This window comes from Typha latifolia, chromosome 1 (assembly GCF_019914945.1).
Source record: "Typha latifolia isolate L0001 chromosome 1, TyphaL0001v2, whole genome shotgun sequence".
NCBI classification, from domain to species: domain Eukaryota; kingdom Viridiplantae; phylum Streptophyta; class Magnoliopsida; order Poales; family Typhaceae; genus Typha; species Typha latifolia.
Window position 1 is genome coordinate 23,550,576 of NC_133086.1, and position 16,436 is coordinate 23,567,011.

Genomic DNA, 16,436 nt, shown 5'->3' on the forward strand with positions numbered 1-16,436 from the left:
TTGCTATGGTTAAATTCATACAGTAAATTATTATGTAATTTGTTCCCTGCTGCTGTTGAAATGGCTGTAGTTTTTTTTTTCGCTAGGTCAATTTTTGCAATGTTCTTGTATAAGTACAAAATTTCATTAATGTTACCAGCATTTCTTGCAACCTAGTATATCTAATTTTCAGAGTAACATTAAAGAATTACGGAAATTAACTTTTTATGTTCTTGTATAAGTACAAAATTTCATTAATGTTACAGCATTTCTGTGTTGAAGTTCATATGTATCCAAAAAGAATTAAGAATAATATTAACAACCAGTAACAATATACATGGACGGAATTTGAAAAAAGAAGCATGCTACAATGTATTGGAACAGTAACTGGACACATTGTCACTGGCTTTGTCAACTATAGTTTATCTCCAGTAGGATATCTGCCAACCCCACAGGATCATCATCAATGACATAAGCTAGATCATTATAATGAAGTTCTTTTCTCAACAACAACCTGGATTCTACTGATAAAATCATCTATACTCATGGTCCCAATCTCTCCACTAAACCGAGACCTAACAGTTACGGTTTGGGTCTCAACTTCCTTCGGACCAACAACTGCCATTAATGGCACCTTCTGTTTCTCAGCATTCCTTATGAGCTTTGGTAGGCGCTCGCCATGGCAGAGCTCAGCTCTGATGCCATAGGATTTTAGCCTTGAGACCACGTCCTTGCAATACTTCACCTGAAATATGAATAATTTAATTATGACTTGAGCCTTCAAAAGGGAAATTTTCTTGTTCCACTTTGAAACTAGTTTTTCCAAACATATTGGTGGAAAAAAAAATTGACTGCAATAACTTAAAAAATTAAAAAACATTGTTGGCATGTCATGAAAGGTTCTGTAAATTGACCCTACCTAGGTTCCTACAGTGTTGGGCTAGAATTATTACTGAATGCAGAGTATTTTACTTGCTAAGATACAGATCATTCAAAACAATTGTCCTAAATGATCTGGAGCGGAAGTTCTTTCAAAACATATAAAATAACGGACCGCTTAGATCCTCAGTTGAATATGCACTAAGCTGTGAAGGATGCTGCCAAAAGGTGACTGAAACAATTCAACCATAACCGTGAGTAACTTGTGAGTGTTGACTTCATGCAGAAAACATTGAAATTCAACAAAGCTATAGCACAGTTACAGTTCTGCATATAATATCATTTGCACTAATTAATAGCTACAAGAACAAGATGAAAATAACCTAGTCATGACAGGTGTGAAAGAGATTATCCTGGGCAACCAATGTGATTCTTTTATCCACGCCATAACAACAATTATGAGAATAGTTGTATAAACCTTCAATATTGAGGGTGGGTGATATTCTTGCGCATTCTCTACTTGTGCATCATAGGCACAAGGCCAGATCAATTTAGAAGATTTACAGTATGGACTAGCTTTTCCAACTAGTATGTATTGTGATTGCCTATATAAAGCCAATGTCAAGTATGATGTAGTGAAACCAGCACATATTTAATCAGCCAGAGAAAATTTTCATGCTTTTCTTATGTAAAGAAATTTCAACTGTTGCAATGCTTATAACAGTAAAGTTCATGTGATGGAAATAGCAAACCTCAGTATCTGTGACGGGCAAAATGCGAGCTTGAATGGGGGCAATCCAAAGTGGGAAATCACCGGCATAGTGTTCAATGAGGACTCCGAAGAATCGCTCTAAAGAACCAAGAACAGCTCTGTGGATCATGATAGGTCGTCTTCTTTCAGCATCTGAATCCACGTAAGAAATGTCAAACCGCTCAGGCAAATTGAAATCAACCTGTAATGGCATCAGATTAAGATTTCTCAGTCCCCACTTCTTACGTCTACTCATGCAGAATCCCACATCTCACAACTTTCAAAAGAAACTTCTAATGGCATTTCCAAATACTTGCCTGCACAGTAGAACATTGCCACTTCCTTCCAAGAGCATCCTCAATTTTCAGATCAATCTTTGGACCATAAAAAGCACCACCACCTTCATCAACCTGGTAATTCCAGCCTTTATCCTCCAGAGCCTCTCTCAGGGCAGCTGTTGCTTTTTCCCATATATCGTCACTACCAACAGATTTTTCCGGCCTAGTAGAGAGGTTCACTTCGTACTTACTGAAACCAAACTGTAGTAATATCTCCTCAGTCAGATCAAGCACACCTCTGATCTCAGCCTTGATTTGGTCATCCAAACAAAATATATGTGCATCATCCTGCATAAATTAATAGGTACATATTGTCATAAAAATTAAAAGATACTGGTACCCACATTATGCAATTCAGTATGGAATTAAAGGCGGAAAACCCTTCTATTATGATCTGTTTAGCAGGTCACAATAAAAAAAAGAAGGTGCAACAAAACATAACTCTGCCCTGCTAAACTTACAGAACATACTGCCTATGAGTTGAGTTAAGCATTATGCTGTGGAAAGTTGCAACTTTATTTCGCACATAAACTACACTTCACAGCAGAAACAATAGTAGGAAGAGTAGATTCTAAATATCCAATCCAGCAGAAGTGTGCATGCAGACACACTAAATGATAAAATAACTTTGCAAGATCAATCCAGGGAATGAACTCTGAATGACTAATAAACAATAAGATAATCATTACATTTTCTAGCTTGAAAGTCAAATATCAATTCACCCTGATATTACTTAAAGAAACATAACAAGATGTGAAAAACAAATGAAACGGAATCATTACGAGATAAATATTAGGGGGAAGACACTTAAAAGGATTAATGACAAAAAAGATCCACAGCATAACCTAGAATATATATATATAAACAACTGCAAATGTACGTCCACAAAAGAATAACTGAAGAGCAATGAACTTAAACAAAGAATCGCATAACAAATACAATGGACTTGGGTACATAAGAATTATAAGGAAGTCACATAGAAGTTAGGTCACAAGTCAGATGACTAAGACGGTCTTAAAGTGATAATCCACTGGAGATTACCTGAGTAAACCCTCTAACACGAAACAGTCCGTGCAAGCTACCAGAAAGTTCGTATCTGTACACTGTTCCCAACTCTGCCACTCTGATTGGTAGTTCCCTGTAGGAGTGTAACTTTCTTTTGTAAACTAAAATGTGGTAAGGACAGTTCATGGGCCGCAGTTGATAAAGTTCATCTTCTACATCCATTTGGTCATACATATTCTCTCTGTAGAAATCCAAATGGCCACTGATTTTCCAGAGATCTGCTTTTGCAACATGGGGAGTATACAAGAGCTCATAGCCATGTTGCAAATGAATCTTTTTCCATGAGTCTTCGATAAGGTGCCTGATTATGGCACCTTTTGGATGCCAAAACACCAGTCCACCACCTGCATCTTCCTGTAAAAGGTTCAAATGGAGCTCAGAATGTTCTACAAACAGTAGCAACTGTGCCACAATATAGCACATAATTCAAAAAGAAATCTTGTACCATGGCCTTGCAGCAAGAGAGACGTGCTCTAATCAGAAACAAGCATTCACTAATTTCATAATATTAAGAGATATAAAAGATAGTATTAAAAAGCCATATGCTTTTGCATTCAGAATGTAATCATGCAGCAGACTCGTCATGCATCTAATACAGCAAACATCTAAGAATATATTACGTGGATGTACATGCACAAAGATTAGAAAAAAAGAAAATTACCCTCTACCCCACTGTAATTTGGCTCAATTCTATGAAATTTTCATATACTTTCCATTTGAGCACTTAACCTCCTGCATTTTGAACTAAAGTATAGCCATTACTTTCTCCATCACAGTAGCTTTTTACATGAGTTGTTATGCATATCTATCTAATTATATAGCATGATAATTATGAGTCGTATCTCAAAATAAATAAACTAATGCAATAGTTTAATTCAGTTGGTTCTGAGAAGTACCTGCAGTGAGAAGAGATCAAGATCCTGACCCAAACGCCTATGATCACGGCGCTTTGCTTCCTCCTTGAAGTGAAGGTACGCATTTAACTGATCTTGAGTCTCCCATGCTGTTCCATAAATTCTCTGCAGCATTGGTTTGTTCTCATCACCTCTCCAATAGGCCCCAGCAACAGATTCAAGTTCAACAGCCTTCTTGTTTATATCTCCAGTTGAATCAACATGAGGCCCAGCACAAAGATCCCACCATTCATTTCCTGAATGAGATAAAGAGGATTAGCAAAACTTAAAATATGTCTACAGAACACCATGTGCACCATATAGTGGAAATGTATGACTAACAGTAATTCTTACCTATATGATAAATGGTGATATGTTCTTCTTTGATGCCTTCTAAAATCTCCATTTTATATGGTTCACTGAGGGCTGAGATTCTTTTTCGAGCCTCTTCTCTAGAAACTTCCTCTCTTACTAATGGCAGATTACGACTAATAATGCGATCCTACAAATGATGCAAGATTTAAATTCTGCACCCCGGAACAATAAGCTGATGAATATGTTTCAATCATGACGTACAAGCCTAACTTCACCAGTCAAGAAAATTAAGTTTATCATAAGATACAGGTTATCCTCACCATTTCCTTTTTTATTCTTTTCAGGTCCTTGTCTGTCAAAGGTTCCATGTCAAAATCATAATAAAATCCATTATCAATCCATGGACCTATAGTCACTTTAGAGCCAGGGAATATTTTCTGAACAGCCATGGCCATGACATGAGCGCACTGCAAAAGAGAGTCGAGCAATTAGGGCATTGGCAGCTAAACTGAACCTGAGCAATTTCATATAGTTCGCCAGCTCCAGAAACTTATATGCTTCAAATGAAAACATAATTTGTGAGGCAGAAAGCATTTTATGCAACTTAGTTCTTTGTTTATATTTTTATACTTTGTTTGTGGACTCAGTGCGCTAAGTTTGAAAAGTCTAGTGCAAAACTGTTGGGAGCCTTTTCATCAATTCGAAATCAAATATACGAATTTAAAGGCCTCATCGCCACCTGACAATAGGATTTTTCTCACATTTACCAAATATTCAAATGTTTTGTATTGTGTGCATTAATGACTAGTGCGACTCAAATCTTGCCTCTCATCGTTCACAAGCAATTCTGCCAAGCTTTGTAACCCACATTCTTCATTTAGTTAGCAAGATCGACTCTCTCAATTGACTCTCGTAAGAAAATTATCAAAAAAGAACCGTTAACAAAAATGAATCCTTCCCTCACCCGAGCTCTAAATTATGAGGACATACATAGTTCAATTAACGTATCGTATTTGGAAGTACCGATACCAAATAAAAGTTTACGACAAGCAAGGTACCAGTGATAAATTATAGTTCTTGACCCGAATTACACCAGGCAATTATTTGAGATCTCTGAACTGACCTCATATATATAATAAATCCCCATGTGCAAGAAAAAAATCGAAGACATGTCGAAGATAACACTTTTTTCCCCTACGAAAAACAATAAGAGGTATATTTGAACAAGAAAGAGAACGAGATGGAATACCGTGTGGCGAATTCGAAGCAATCGTTCAGAGGACTCGTTAGTTGGGAGGACAACCCTCTCCTCCGTCGTGGCCTCCGCCGATTGTTCCTCCTTGGAAGACTTCTCCTCAGCCCCAACGGCCGCCTCCGCTGCCACCGCTGCGGTGAAAGGGGAGGAGAACGGGCGCCCGCGAGGATTCCCCACCGGAAACCTATCGGCGGCTGTGACAGTTCTCCGCGTCCAGCCGAGGAGAAGGCCCTTGCGCAGTGGAGTAGCTAGGGTTTTGGTGTGGGAGAGAAGAACAAGAGAAGGCGAGACTGCCGCCATTGTGTGTGAACGAAGCTCTCTCTCTCTCTCTCTCTCTCTCTCTCTCTCTCTCTCTCTCTCTCTCTCTCTCTCTCTCTCTCCCTTCTTCTCGTATGGGAGATTAGTGGTGGAAGTTTTTCCCGTCGCAGATAACTGATAAATTGTTTCTCTTGTTGGGATAACTCCACGTACAATTCAATTCTTTATTTACTCATTTTGGCCGAAAAAAAAAATCTTTTTTTACATAAAAAAATTGTAAGGCGACTGATATCATTAAATCCAATTAGATATTTCAAACCTAATATATAAAGAGGAGAACGAGAGATATTTGAACAAACAACATCAGTCAAATTAATTTTTGTAAGATAAATGCACTTTCTTATGACTTAAGAAGATAATAGAATGGACTCTAATATTAATTAATTATTATAAAAAATTTATTTAGTAGTTTAGTTTATTATTTCAATTCGATTATTTTTTAAATAGTCAAATAAAATGAGGTTCATTTAGAATTGATTCAAAAAAAAAAAGTTAGAACATTTTTAACATGCTGCAACTGGAACTGAACATATCCCGGTGCTTAAGGATGGCATCATGCTTAAAGAGGTGTCTCATAGCTCACGGAATGTGGTGGCTCTCTAGACTTAGTTAATAGTGTTATATATATATATATAACACTATTAACTATACTCTCTTTGGAATGCTTGCACTGGCAATTGAGCAGTTATCCACCTTCTGCCAATGCCATCAAACTCAATCTTGACGACTTATATTATTCCATGATAGATTTTTGAACTTTTCCTTCCCACTTTTCTATAATAGGTCAAAAATTCGTCGCAAAATTCGAGTTTACCGGACGATCCTCATCACTTTCAAACTAAAGCACAATGCCTTGAGGATTTATTCAAACGTTACAAAATGAGCGAAGTAGTGAAATATCTTAACTTGCTGATGCTTTAGAAACAACTTTGTTATGCATCCCAATTTTCCTTTACATGGTTACTAAAATAGGTGATTTTTGTCATATTCTTCTCAGTGGTATTATCTAATTTGGACCTTTATAGTTTCAGAATTTCCTTACTTTAATCAGACCTATATGATCTACTTAATAATGGAGATACTCCTCAATCCCATGTCCGTAGGGGCCCCAAGTATTGTTTGATCTGAATAAACAATCTAATAATAGCTTTTGTGAAGGTTTATATTGTAAAAATCATATGACAAAAATGTTACCCACTGCCCCCCCGCATTGTGACGTGCTTCGTTCTGCCGGACCTCGTTATAAATAACTCCCTAATCATCACCCTTCTAAATTCTACCCCCTCCCCCCTTCTTCTTTGCACACATCTCAAAGCTCGAGAAAAAAGAAAGATACTGTACGCGATGAGCCGACGGCAACGCCGTCTCCTCGTCCGCACCCTCCTCTTCCTATTCTTCCTCAACTTCATCTCCCTCTCTATCTACTTCATCCTCCACCCTCGCCCCCGCGCACCCCGCCAAACCCTAGAAACCCTGCCTTCTTCCTCCTCCCTTAAACCGTGGCCTTCTCTCCCTTCCTTCCTCCCATGGAGTCTCTCTCCTCCCCCTCCTCCCCGATCATGCGAGGGCTACTTCGGCCACGGCTTCTCCCGACGCGTCGATCTCCTCCATCCGCACTCCTCCGGCGGCGGCGGCGGTGGCGGTGGCGGATGGTTCCGGTGCTTCTACAGCGAGACCTTGGCCAGCTCGATCTGCGAGGGGGGTAGAATTCGGATGGATCCGAACCGGATCTCGATGACGGTGGGAGGGGAGGAGCTGGAGAAGGTGATCGGAAGAGGGGAGGAGGAGGAGCTCCCCAGGTACGAGCCCGGCGCGTTCCAGATCGAGGAAGGGGAAGGGCGTGCTGATGAGAGGCTAGCGGATGAGGAGTTTCTTCATCGGTACTTGCCGCGGGGTGCAATCCAGACGCACACGATGCGGGAGCTCGTGGGTTCGATACGGGTCGTTCGCCCCGGCGAGCTTGAATGCTCCCAGGTAAGGGGTTTATCTTATTTTGTGTTGATCATGCTGAATCTATTACCACCGGAGAGCTGTTAGTATATCAGAATGAGCAACGAGACGTCCTAAACATCTCTCACATGAACGAGCAATGTTTAAAATTATACTGAATAATGATATGTTTAAACGATCAATTTTTAAGTTCTAGAATTCACAGAACTTTAGAATGGCATATTGCTTTAGCATTAGATTCTTTGTTTAGATTCAGTAATCAGTTTATATTCGTCATCTGTATTTCCTCCCCCGTGTTCGGTATATCAGGTGCAGATCATGTTGCTATTAGAAGAATTTATCTACTGTCCTTAGTGACACTTGTGATATGATGGAGGCATTGAGCTTCTTCACATATCAGGCAATGAGCTGAGCAAATACAAGCTATTTTCTTGGAAGTTGCTAAAGTTTTGTTTCTATTGAAATTAATGTATGGTGTAATTAGAAAATGAAATGAGGCATCTTTGAGAAGTATACATAGCAAGTTTATTGGCCCCCAAGGTCCTCCTAAGTATCTTGCTCTATATTGGCCTTCTTAGTTGACTACTCAATCACATGCTTCTTTGGACTGTTATAGACAGGGCCAGATGATGCATAGAGTCATATAGATTCCTCATGCTGTTTCTAGTTTACCGATAAAGGCCAGCTAGGCGGCTATTGTTGGAGTTTATGCCCAAATGCAAATGTGACCATTGCAAGTTCCTATTTGTTGCTGAATTTGTCATGATCAATCATTTGCAATCTCCAATTTCATTATCAGAAAAGAGATGGTAAGGCAAGAGCTTGGTTTATGGGCAGGTTGTGCAGCATAAAGATGGTATTTCTCTTATCTCAAATGCAAGTTGTAAGACATACTTGTACTGGGAAGATCATTTCTCCCTCTGTCTTTGAATGGACAAATATTTGAATGTTTCCTTATATAGGTTCAAACTTTGAACTGTAATCTAAAGAATCCATACTGGAAGTGTCTTTTTTACTTATCAAACTGTGTTCATTAGATATAACTCATCAGAATATCACACAGCAGCTCTTAAGCTTTCAAATTAGAATTAAATGGTGAATAAATGAATAATCTAGAATGCAGAAATGCAGTAAGATTCATGTAATAAATCCTAATTTTGGAAAAGTATATAAGAGGTTTAATGTTTTTGTTCAGTTGAGGGTGTCTGTGATATATCTGTCTGCCATTTTACTCAGTACTGCTAAATTTTGTATTTATACCTTTTGAATGCAGTGGATTGAAGAACCAACACTTTTGGTGACTCGTTTTGAATATGCAAACCTTTTCCACACAGTTACTGACTGGTACAGCGCGTATGTTAGCTCTAGAGTTACAAATTTGTCTAGTCGTCCTAACTTGATTTTTGTGGATGGGCATTGCAAGGTATATAATCGTGTTCTTTCTTATTTTGAATCTGTTCTATTATGGATTTATTCAAATGTTAAAAAATGAGCGTAGTAGCTCTAGAGTTGCTATGCATTCTTTTGCACTGCATTTTTCCTTGACCTGGTTACTCAAATAGGTGATTTCTATGATTTTCTTCTCAGTGGTTTTATCTAATTTTGACCTTTGTAGTTCCAAAATTTCCTTACTTTAATTAGACCTATATGATTTACTTAATAATGAAGATACTCCTCAATCCCATTATTGGAAAATAATATGTTAATACATGTATTTACCATGTTTCATCTGGTATTGCTGTCATAGTGGTGTTGTCAAAACTTTTGAACACAATTTTTTACACAAAGTAAATTTCATAAAGTACCTCTTTATGTTTCACTGGAACATGATTTTTTTTCTATCTTTTTATCCTCTCCCTGAGAATATGAACTTTCATTATTTAAGAGAAATCTAATTTGTCAAGTTTGCTATGCAATTCATTACTTAAAACACATTCTGCATGTGGAGCTTTTCTAAGGTTCATTGTTGCTTTTGTTCTGGAAATGAGGCCTTAAGTTTATTCTGTCAGTACCTGGTGTGTTAATACAAATTACAGGCTCCATTGGAAGAAACTTGGGAGGCACTCTTTTCGAGCACTAGATATGCTAAGAACTTCTCTGGTCCTGTTTGTTTCCGCCACGCTGTTCTTTCTCCCCTGGGTTATGAGACTGCTATGTTTAAAGGTCTGACTGAGAGCTTCAGCTGTCAAGGTACCTCTGTTCATATCCTCAGCCAGAACCCTGATTATCAGAAAACTGCACGATTATCTGAATTTGGGGAGATGCTCAGAGCAGCATTTGGTCTCCTGGGAAATGAAGACTCATTCATCAAAACATCACATGGGCACAATGTCCTCTTTGTACGTCGTGAAAATTACTTAGCCCACCCACGTCATAGTGGAAAGGTCGAATCTAGGCTGAGCAACGAGCAGGAGGTTTTTGATGCAATTCAAAATTGGGCAAAAGGCCAGAAGAAATGCAGAATAAATGTTGTGAATGGTCTTTTTGCCCACATGCATATGAAAGAACAACTTCGTGCTGTTCAAGAAGCTTCAGTTGTCATAGGGGCTCATGGAGCTGGCCTAACTCACTTGGTTGCAGCGACACCAGATACCATAGTTCTTGAAATAATCAGTAGCATGTATAGGCGCCCACACTTCTCATTGATCTCACAATGGAAGGGATTAGAGTATCATGCTATCAATCTTGCTGGATCATATGCTAGGCCTGCCATGGTTATTGGTGAGCTGAGCAGCATAATGGAAAGCCTTGGATGTTGATGGCAAGGAGGATTTGAGATCCAATCTCCTCCTGATTTTTAACAAGCACGCACTGCTTGAACAGCATATGGCATGTAGCATTGGAACCAACTCGCCGGTCCCTAGCATTGGCGGCACATACTTGTAAGTTAAATAACTTACAAGGAGCCTCATTGACACTTGAAGGCCGCCTAGTTCATTGTTTTTGAGAAAAGAATTACTCACAAGGAACTGTTTTCTCCAAGATTGTCATATTGGACATCTTGATGTAGAGTGAGAAATCGTGACATTCATAGATGTTACCAGAAAGTTGTATTCATGCTAACAGCATGCACTGAGAATCCTTCAGGAGGAAATAAGATGGAACAATTCCTTGCTGACATTGAGTCAGGTACCATTTGAAGCACATTTTGCTCTACTTTTTTTCTTCTTTTTAAGACATTTTGCTCTACTTGATTAGTTGGATTGTTTATTTTGTACTCTGTTTACTTTTTCATTATTTGAGTTGCCGATGTCTGCCTACTGGTAGCGTGACTAAACTTTCAGGAATATAGTTTTTTTAAAGTAAAAAAAGCTGATATTTTCTGAGTTTTTGACCAAACTAACCCTCCATTTTTTTTTAATATGAGAAGTATTTCTGTCAGCGGTGCTGCTGACATGGCAATATGCACATAGTCTCATTTTCTTATTTTTGGTCGAAAGAGTAAAAGATGCTGAATCATTGGTTTATATAATAAGTTCTCTTTTGCCAAAAAAATTGAAGTTCTCTTTATGCAGAATTGTAAGAATATTGGGATTAAATAATGGGCCTCTACCAATGCACGCAAAGGTTATTTGTCTCGCTAGAGTTTTATTTTCATCTGCAAGATATGTAAGTTAGAAAAAGAAAACAAAAAGGAATTTAGAAATCATGCATAGAAACTTAAAGCTACTCAAATGATAATGTTACAGATGGATTGGTCCTAAATCTTAACTCACATTCATTAAGAATAAGATGCTATAGCCAATGCTAAAATTATTTACACATGCCATTTAAATCTGTGGAAAAACGAGCACCATCAAAATCAGCATCTCCGATTTATGTTTAACGGCTGAAAAAACGATCAAATTGGCCCAGTGTCTCATCAAATATCAGCAATATATACTTGCAAATTCAGTCTAGCAAAAAGCATGCAGAATAAAATAGTATCTGAAGTAAAAGAAAATGAAGGCATACACAAGAGAAGAAGACATTATATCTGCACAGCATGCATACAATTTTGTAGCTTGCTACATTTCTTTGACAATAACCATCACCTATTTAACTTTAGCAGACTTTGAATGCATCTCAAAATTGTCTCAATCAAAGTATTGTAATCCTCCGGCAACACATAGCTTAGCACAGCAGAATTTCTCTGTGCTCAATTTAACAAACTTTGCTCACAGACATTATGCTCCATCAAAAAAGAAAATAGTGCAGGGAGAATCTCCCTCTACATAAATTATTAAAAATGTAAAAAACTTAAAAAGGCATGTGAGACTAAATCATGAACCAAGTTTTCTTTTCATCACCATCTGAGACTGATGATTTATTATATAGTCTCTACCTTTAAGCTCCTCCAGAACCAAATTTCTTCCCGAGGAGAATCAGCTGCAACTTATCGTAACCAGCAAGCACACCAGCACCAGCGACTGCACGGAGAATGTTAGCACCTGCGCCTTTGAAAAGAGATTTTGCCCCCTCATTCTTGAGAATCTGAGAGAATGCATCCAGGGAACTCTTGTACTTGACAGCTTCTCCAGATGTCATCATCATTCTTCTGCGGACAGTGTCAATGGGGTAGGATGCAAGTCCTGCACCATTGGTGATCAGCCAACCCAGGGCAAAGCTTGCAAAGAAACTATCCTGCAAAAAATTGAGCAGCAGAAAGAATTTTTTTGAGCAGCAACACAATTTATTTGAAGGTGGAAAGAAATAAAATGAAGCACTGGAGCTCCAATTTAGGGGAAAAAAACATTAAAGATACTTGACTTTTAGCATCATTAAGTCATTGAATTGAAGGGGCAAAGATCTAAACATCCTGTAGTTTTGGAAGAATATGAAATGGAATTCTAACAGCATACCTGCAGTTTTCCAGTGAGGACCACTGGCTTCAAAGAATCATACATTCCAAAGTAAAGGCCACGGTAGACTATAATTCCAACACAAGATATGTTAAATCCACGGTAAAGACCAGCAATGCCATCTGATTGAAGAGTTTTCCGGTAGACATCAACAAGACCATTAAATTGCCTCTCCCCTCCTTTTTTGGCTGCCTTAGCATCATTGGCCAAGCGAGTTCTAGCATAGTCGAGAGAGTACACAAACAGTAGCGAAGAAGCACCAGCAGCACCACCTGAACCAAGGTTTCCTGCAAACCATTTCCAGTATCCATCTTTGTCTTTCTTGAAATTGAACATCCTCTTGAAGTAATCCTTGAATGCAAAGTTCAATGCCTAGAAAAAGGAAAATTAATATTAATTAGTGCCAGTAATAGATGTTGAAACTATCTCACTGGTCAGCGCAGAGCAAGATTGTTATGGGAGAAAAAAAACTCTGAAGTGTCATATTTCTGTGGGTTTTCACCATTTCTATCACTATGTAATTTGAGGCATTTATTTTACAACATAAACAAGCCTCCGCCCAAAAAGCAGTTCATTTATAATAAATGTAACATACGAAGAGGAGGTGGCATATTATTGAACCATGAAGCCTACAATTAGGGGAATGATATCCTACAGCCAGACGAGAGTTTATTCTGGCCTGAAGATGGAAAGTGGCTAGAAATTCCTATCAATGATGGTTGATAAAGGCCACTATACTATATGGAGTAACAAATAATGATAAAATACCCATGTTGTAAGCCAGCTCAAGCAATCAAAAGAAGCTTAGATAGGCAATAATAAAAGAATAATATGAATACATACTACCTTTCCAAATTGCAAAACAGAAAGAAAAAATAATATGTACGACAATTATCAATATAAAGTAATAGAAACTAATAGATAGTAAATTCTACCTGCGTTGGAAAGTAACGGATCACATTTGCTGTGTTCCCTCTCCATAATGACGCAAAACCTTCATCTTTGATTGTTCGAGAAAAGCAGTCTGTTATTCCCTTGTATGGTTGAGAAAGACGACCAGTCTTGATCATTTCATCCTGGTTCTGGATGAGTAGTTTGACACGTTCAATAGGAGCAGCAGCAGTTTTGGAAACTGCAGCAGAGACTCCACCCATAAGGAAATCAATGGCAAAGCTGGCAAGACCTTTCTCAGCTGGTGCATGGGCAAAAACTGGTGATACATGTGTTACCACAGGAAAATTAATGCTAGCACTAGTAACAGGCATCTGAAAATTTTGCAAACGATCATTCTTGTAGATTCCTGCTTTCAAGCACCTCTCATATGAAGAGGGCATATGGAAGTTGCGGTTGCGAGCTTGCAGACCCTGAGAAAAGCTGGAACTCAGGTGGAATTGGCCAGAAACCTTCTGAACGACAGTTGGGTGGCTAATCTGATCCTCCATGTCTTCCTATTGGAATATCCTACATGTAACCGTCCAAAATGAGGATAAGCTTAATACTGTTATAAAGTCAAATGTTCTGACAATTTCAACATTATGCACAACCAAAAAACATCAGAGAGCATAAAAAAGAGAAGCTAGTATTAATAATGCAAAATACAATAAGTTAGGAAGTTAACAAATATCATTTAGTAAGAATAGAGACATCCTCAACTGAATCATAGGCTGACACCAAATTATCTGAGTCATATGAGACAGTAAAATTTGGTGATAGGATAATCATTAGAGAGCATAAAAACAAACAATGTCAAGTAGCAATAACACTATGGTTCTAAATAGTTACTCCTCTGTTTCCTTAAATATCAAGAGAGAAATATAAGCACTTACACAGAAATAAAGAGAACAAACAAAGAGGTTTTTTTAAAAGGTTTACTTGGATATAGGAAAAATACAGGGATACAACTATCTAAGCAGCGCAACTACAAAGTAAAAGATAAAAGTAGAAACCTGAAGAATTAGTAACTCAAAGCAAGAACCTGAAGAGAGAAAAAGATAGCCCTAATTGCAACAACGGACATAAGCACCTACAAAAATAAGGACTAAGTCCACCTGATCAGGTCCTTTAAACAAAATAAGCAATACTATGCGCATTTAGGACTAGCGAGATACTCTTCAACTTTCAGCTAGAAGTAGAAATAAGAACCATAAGGGAATTAAGATTTACATCTAAGCAAACCACCAACAACAGAACCAAGCAATTCTGATGTTAATACTTAATAGTTAATCAGCATTCCAAATGAGCTTTTTTTTTTCTTTCAAAAGTCTCTTTTCTTCTAAGTCAACATCATATCTATTATGATAATGAATACAAAGTATTACCGCAGAGAAGATAAAAAGTCGAACAATATAGTATATAAGAAAAAATCAGAAGAAAGTGAAAGCAAGTAGATAAATGAAATTTTAACAAGTGATCACTGTTATATTTAGAATAATATAACGACAACACAAGTAATTGACATTAGAGAGCTTCTATGATAAAGAAAGTATTATAGACAGCAGAATAATACGTGAAATTCAGCAATCTGAAAGATTCAAACTAATAGAAGATAGAAAACCCTATTAATAAACCCGACACGTACCAAATAGGTAGATCTAAATCAGAATTCCATTTAGATCTGTTACACGAAAGAAAAAATAATTCCAAGAACAGAGAGATGGATCCAGGAAAGGTGAAATAGATCCGCGCGAACAGATCGCTTTAGGCAACACAAAACGCCAGTTAATCGGAAATACAAATAAAACTACAGAAAAATCAACGAGAAAAGAGTTACAACATCGATTTATCCTTTGGATCTACAGATCAAGAAGATATAAATGTACTATTCCTTCGAACTGCGACAAAAAAGAAAAGGAAATAAAAATGAATTGAAGACTTTACCCTTAGAAGGCTTTAGATCCCCACGATTCCCTCTTGCTCCCACTTTCTCTCTCTCCCTTTGATCCTTGAGGGCTTTCTTCTTCGCCTCCCGCTCAAGAGAAGAAAACGAGCGAGAGGTGGAGAGCGAACCAAGGAAGAGAGATAGAAAGAGGGACTACGGACAAACCGGAGTGGAAGGGCCACAGCTTTCTCGGAAAGAGAGAGAGAGAGAGAGAGTCCTTTTATATTTCCATTCCTACGCCTACCGGGCCCAATCTCAGGAACGTATGCGTACAAACGCATGGAAATCTATATGCGAGATCAAGAATCCGCCGTACATAATATTATGTGTTGCGTTATATCTACGCTTTATAATCTCCCCCAATCCCTGGTAAGAAAAACAAATAGGAATGGAGTGAGCTGTGATGAGCTGTTGGGGCATTACAGCTCACAGCGCCACTGCTTCCATCACAGAGCGTCAAAATTGGCCATAACTACGCCCAACAGGCAACAGGCTTCAAACGCTTACCAGTTACCAATGATGTTTGGGAAGCTCAGGAAGATTTGTCAAATATAATATGACGATTAGCATACTTCGTCTCTCGCTTTAAGCAATTGTTAACATTAATTAAGAAGGTTCACCTCCAGAGATTATTGGGAAGCCAGGTGATCATTGGTAATTCTGGCCTCACCACCACCATGGTTCTAGGGGCAAAATTACAAGGACTTGATTGGTTTAAGAATAAGCTTCAAACTTAATTAATTAGTCTTAATTTTTTTAAAAATAATTTGACTAAATATGAAAAAAATTAAAAAATATTTAATTACTGAATCAGTTTAGAGATACCTAAACTAGTTCAGAAAAGGCTCCTAAGCTCAAAACAAACATGGCCTAATGTATCAGATGCAATCAATGGAGCATTTTTTTGCTAGTTACTATAAAGAATACGAGAGGAATGGGCATTTAGAACAAACATAAATAGATCAGATAGTAAT

General features: G+C 38.0%; 3 protein-coding genes across 5 annotated transcripts; 1 reads left to right on the top strand and 2 right to left on the bottom strand.

Annotated features, from left to right (window-relative positions):
- Positions 1 to 269: 269 nt before the first annotated feature.
- On the bottom strand, positions 270 to 5,899 carry LOC140780709 (threonine--tRNA ligase, chloroplastic/mitochondrial 2). The gene is made up of 8 exons (XM_073126430.1): positions 5,470 to 5,899; positions 4,541 to 4,687; positions 4,260 to 4,407; positions 3,909 to 4,162; positions 2,989 to 3,366; positions 1,927 to 2,235; positions 1,611 to 1,811; positions 270 to 724 (listed from the first exon to the last, which is right to left on the bottom strand). The coding sequence occupies exons 1-8, from the start codon at positions 5,773 to 5,775 to the stop codon at positions 464 to 466; spliced, it is 2,004 nt and encodes a 667-aa protein (XP_072982531.1). The 5' UTR covers positions 5,776 to 5,899; the 3' UTR covers positions 270 to 463.
- Positions 5,900 to 7,061: 1,162 nt separating this feature from the next.
- LOC140802046 (beta-1,2-xylosyltransferase RCN11) lies at positions 7,062 to 10,887 on the top strand. The gene is made up of 3 exons (XM_073157457.1): positions 7,062 to 7,767; positions 9,017 to 9,166; positions 9,780 to 10,887. The coding sequence occupies exons 1-3, from the start codon at positions 7,138 to 7,140 to the stop codon at positions 10,500 to 10,502; spliced, it is 1,503 nt and encodes a 500-aa protein (XP_073013558.1). The 5' UTR covers positions 7,062 to 7,137; the 3' UTR covers positions 10,503 to 10,887.
- A 915-nt stretch (positions 10,888 to 11,802) lies between these two features.
- Positions 11,803 to 15,698, bottom strand: LOC140780616 (ADP,ATP carrier protein 1, mitochondrial-like). 3 transcript variants are annotated; one of them, XM_073126278.1, is made up of 5 exons: positions 15,462 to 15,653; positions 14,531 to 14,607; positions 13,520 to 14,045; positions 12,585 to 12,956; positions 11,803 to 12,366 (listed from the first exon to the last, which is right to left on the bottom strand). In XM_073126278.1, the coding sequence occupies exons 3-5, from the start codon at positions 14,024 to 14,026 to the stop codon at positions 12,070 to 12,072; spliced, it is 1,176 nt and encodes a 391-aa protein (XP_072982379.1). In that variant the 5' UTR covers positions 14,027 to 14,045; positions 14,531 to 14,607; positions 15,462 to 15,653; the 3' UTR covers positions 11,803 to 12,069. The 3 variants fall into 3 exon arrangements, with proteins under 3 accessions (XP_072982379.1, XP_072982378.1, XP_072982380.1); XM_073126277.1 differs by lacking the exon at positions 14,531 to 14,607 and having other exon boundaries at positions 15,462 to 15,698; XM_073126279.1 differs by lacking the exon at positions 14,531 to 14,607 and having other exon boundaries at positions 13,520 to 14,032; positions 15,462 to 15,655.
- Between the last annotated feature and the right edge of the window lie 738 nt (positions 15,699 to 16,436).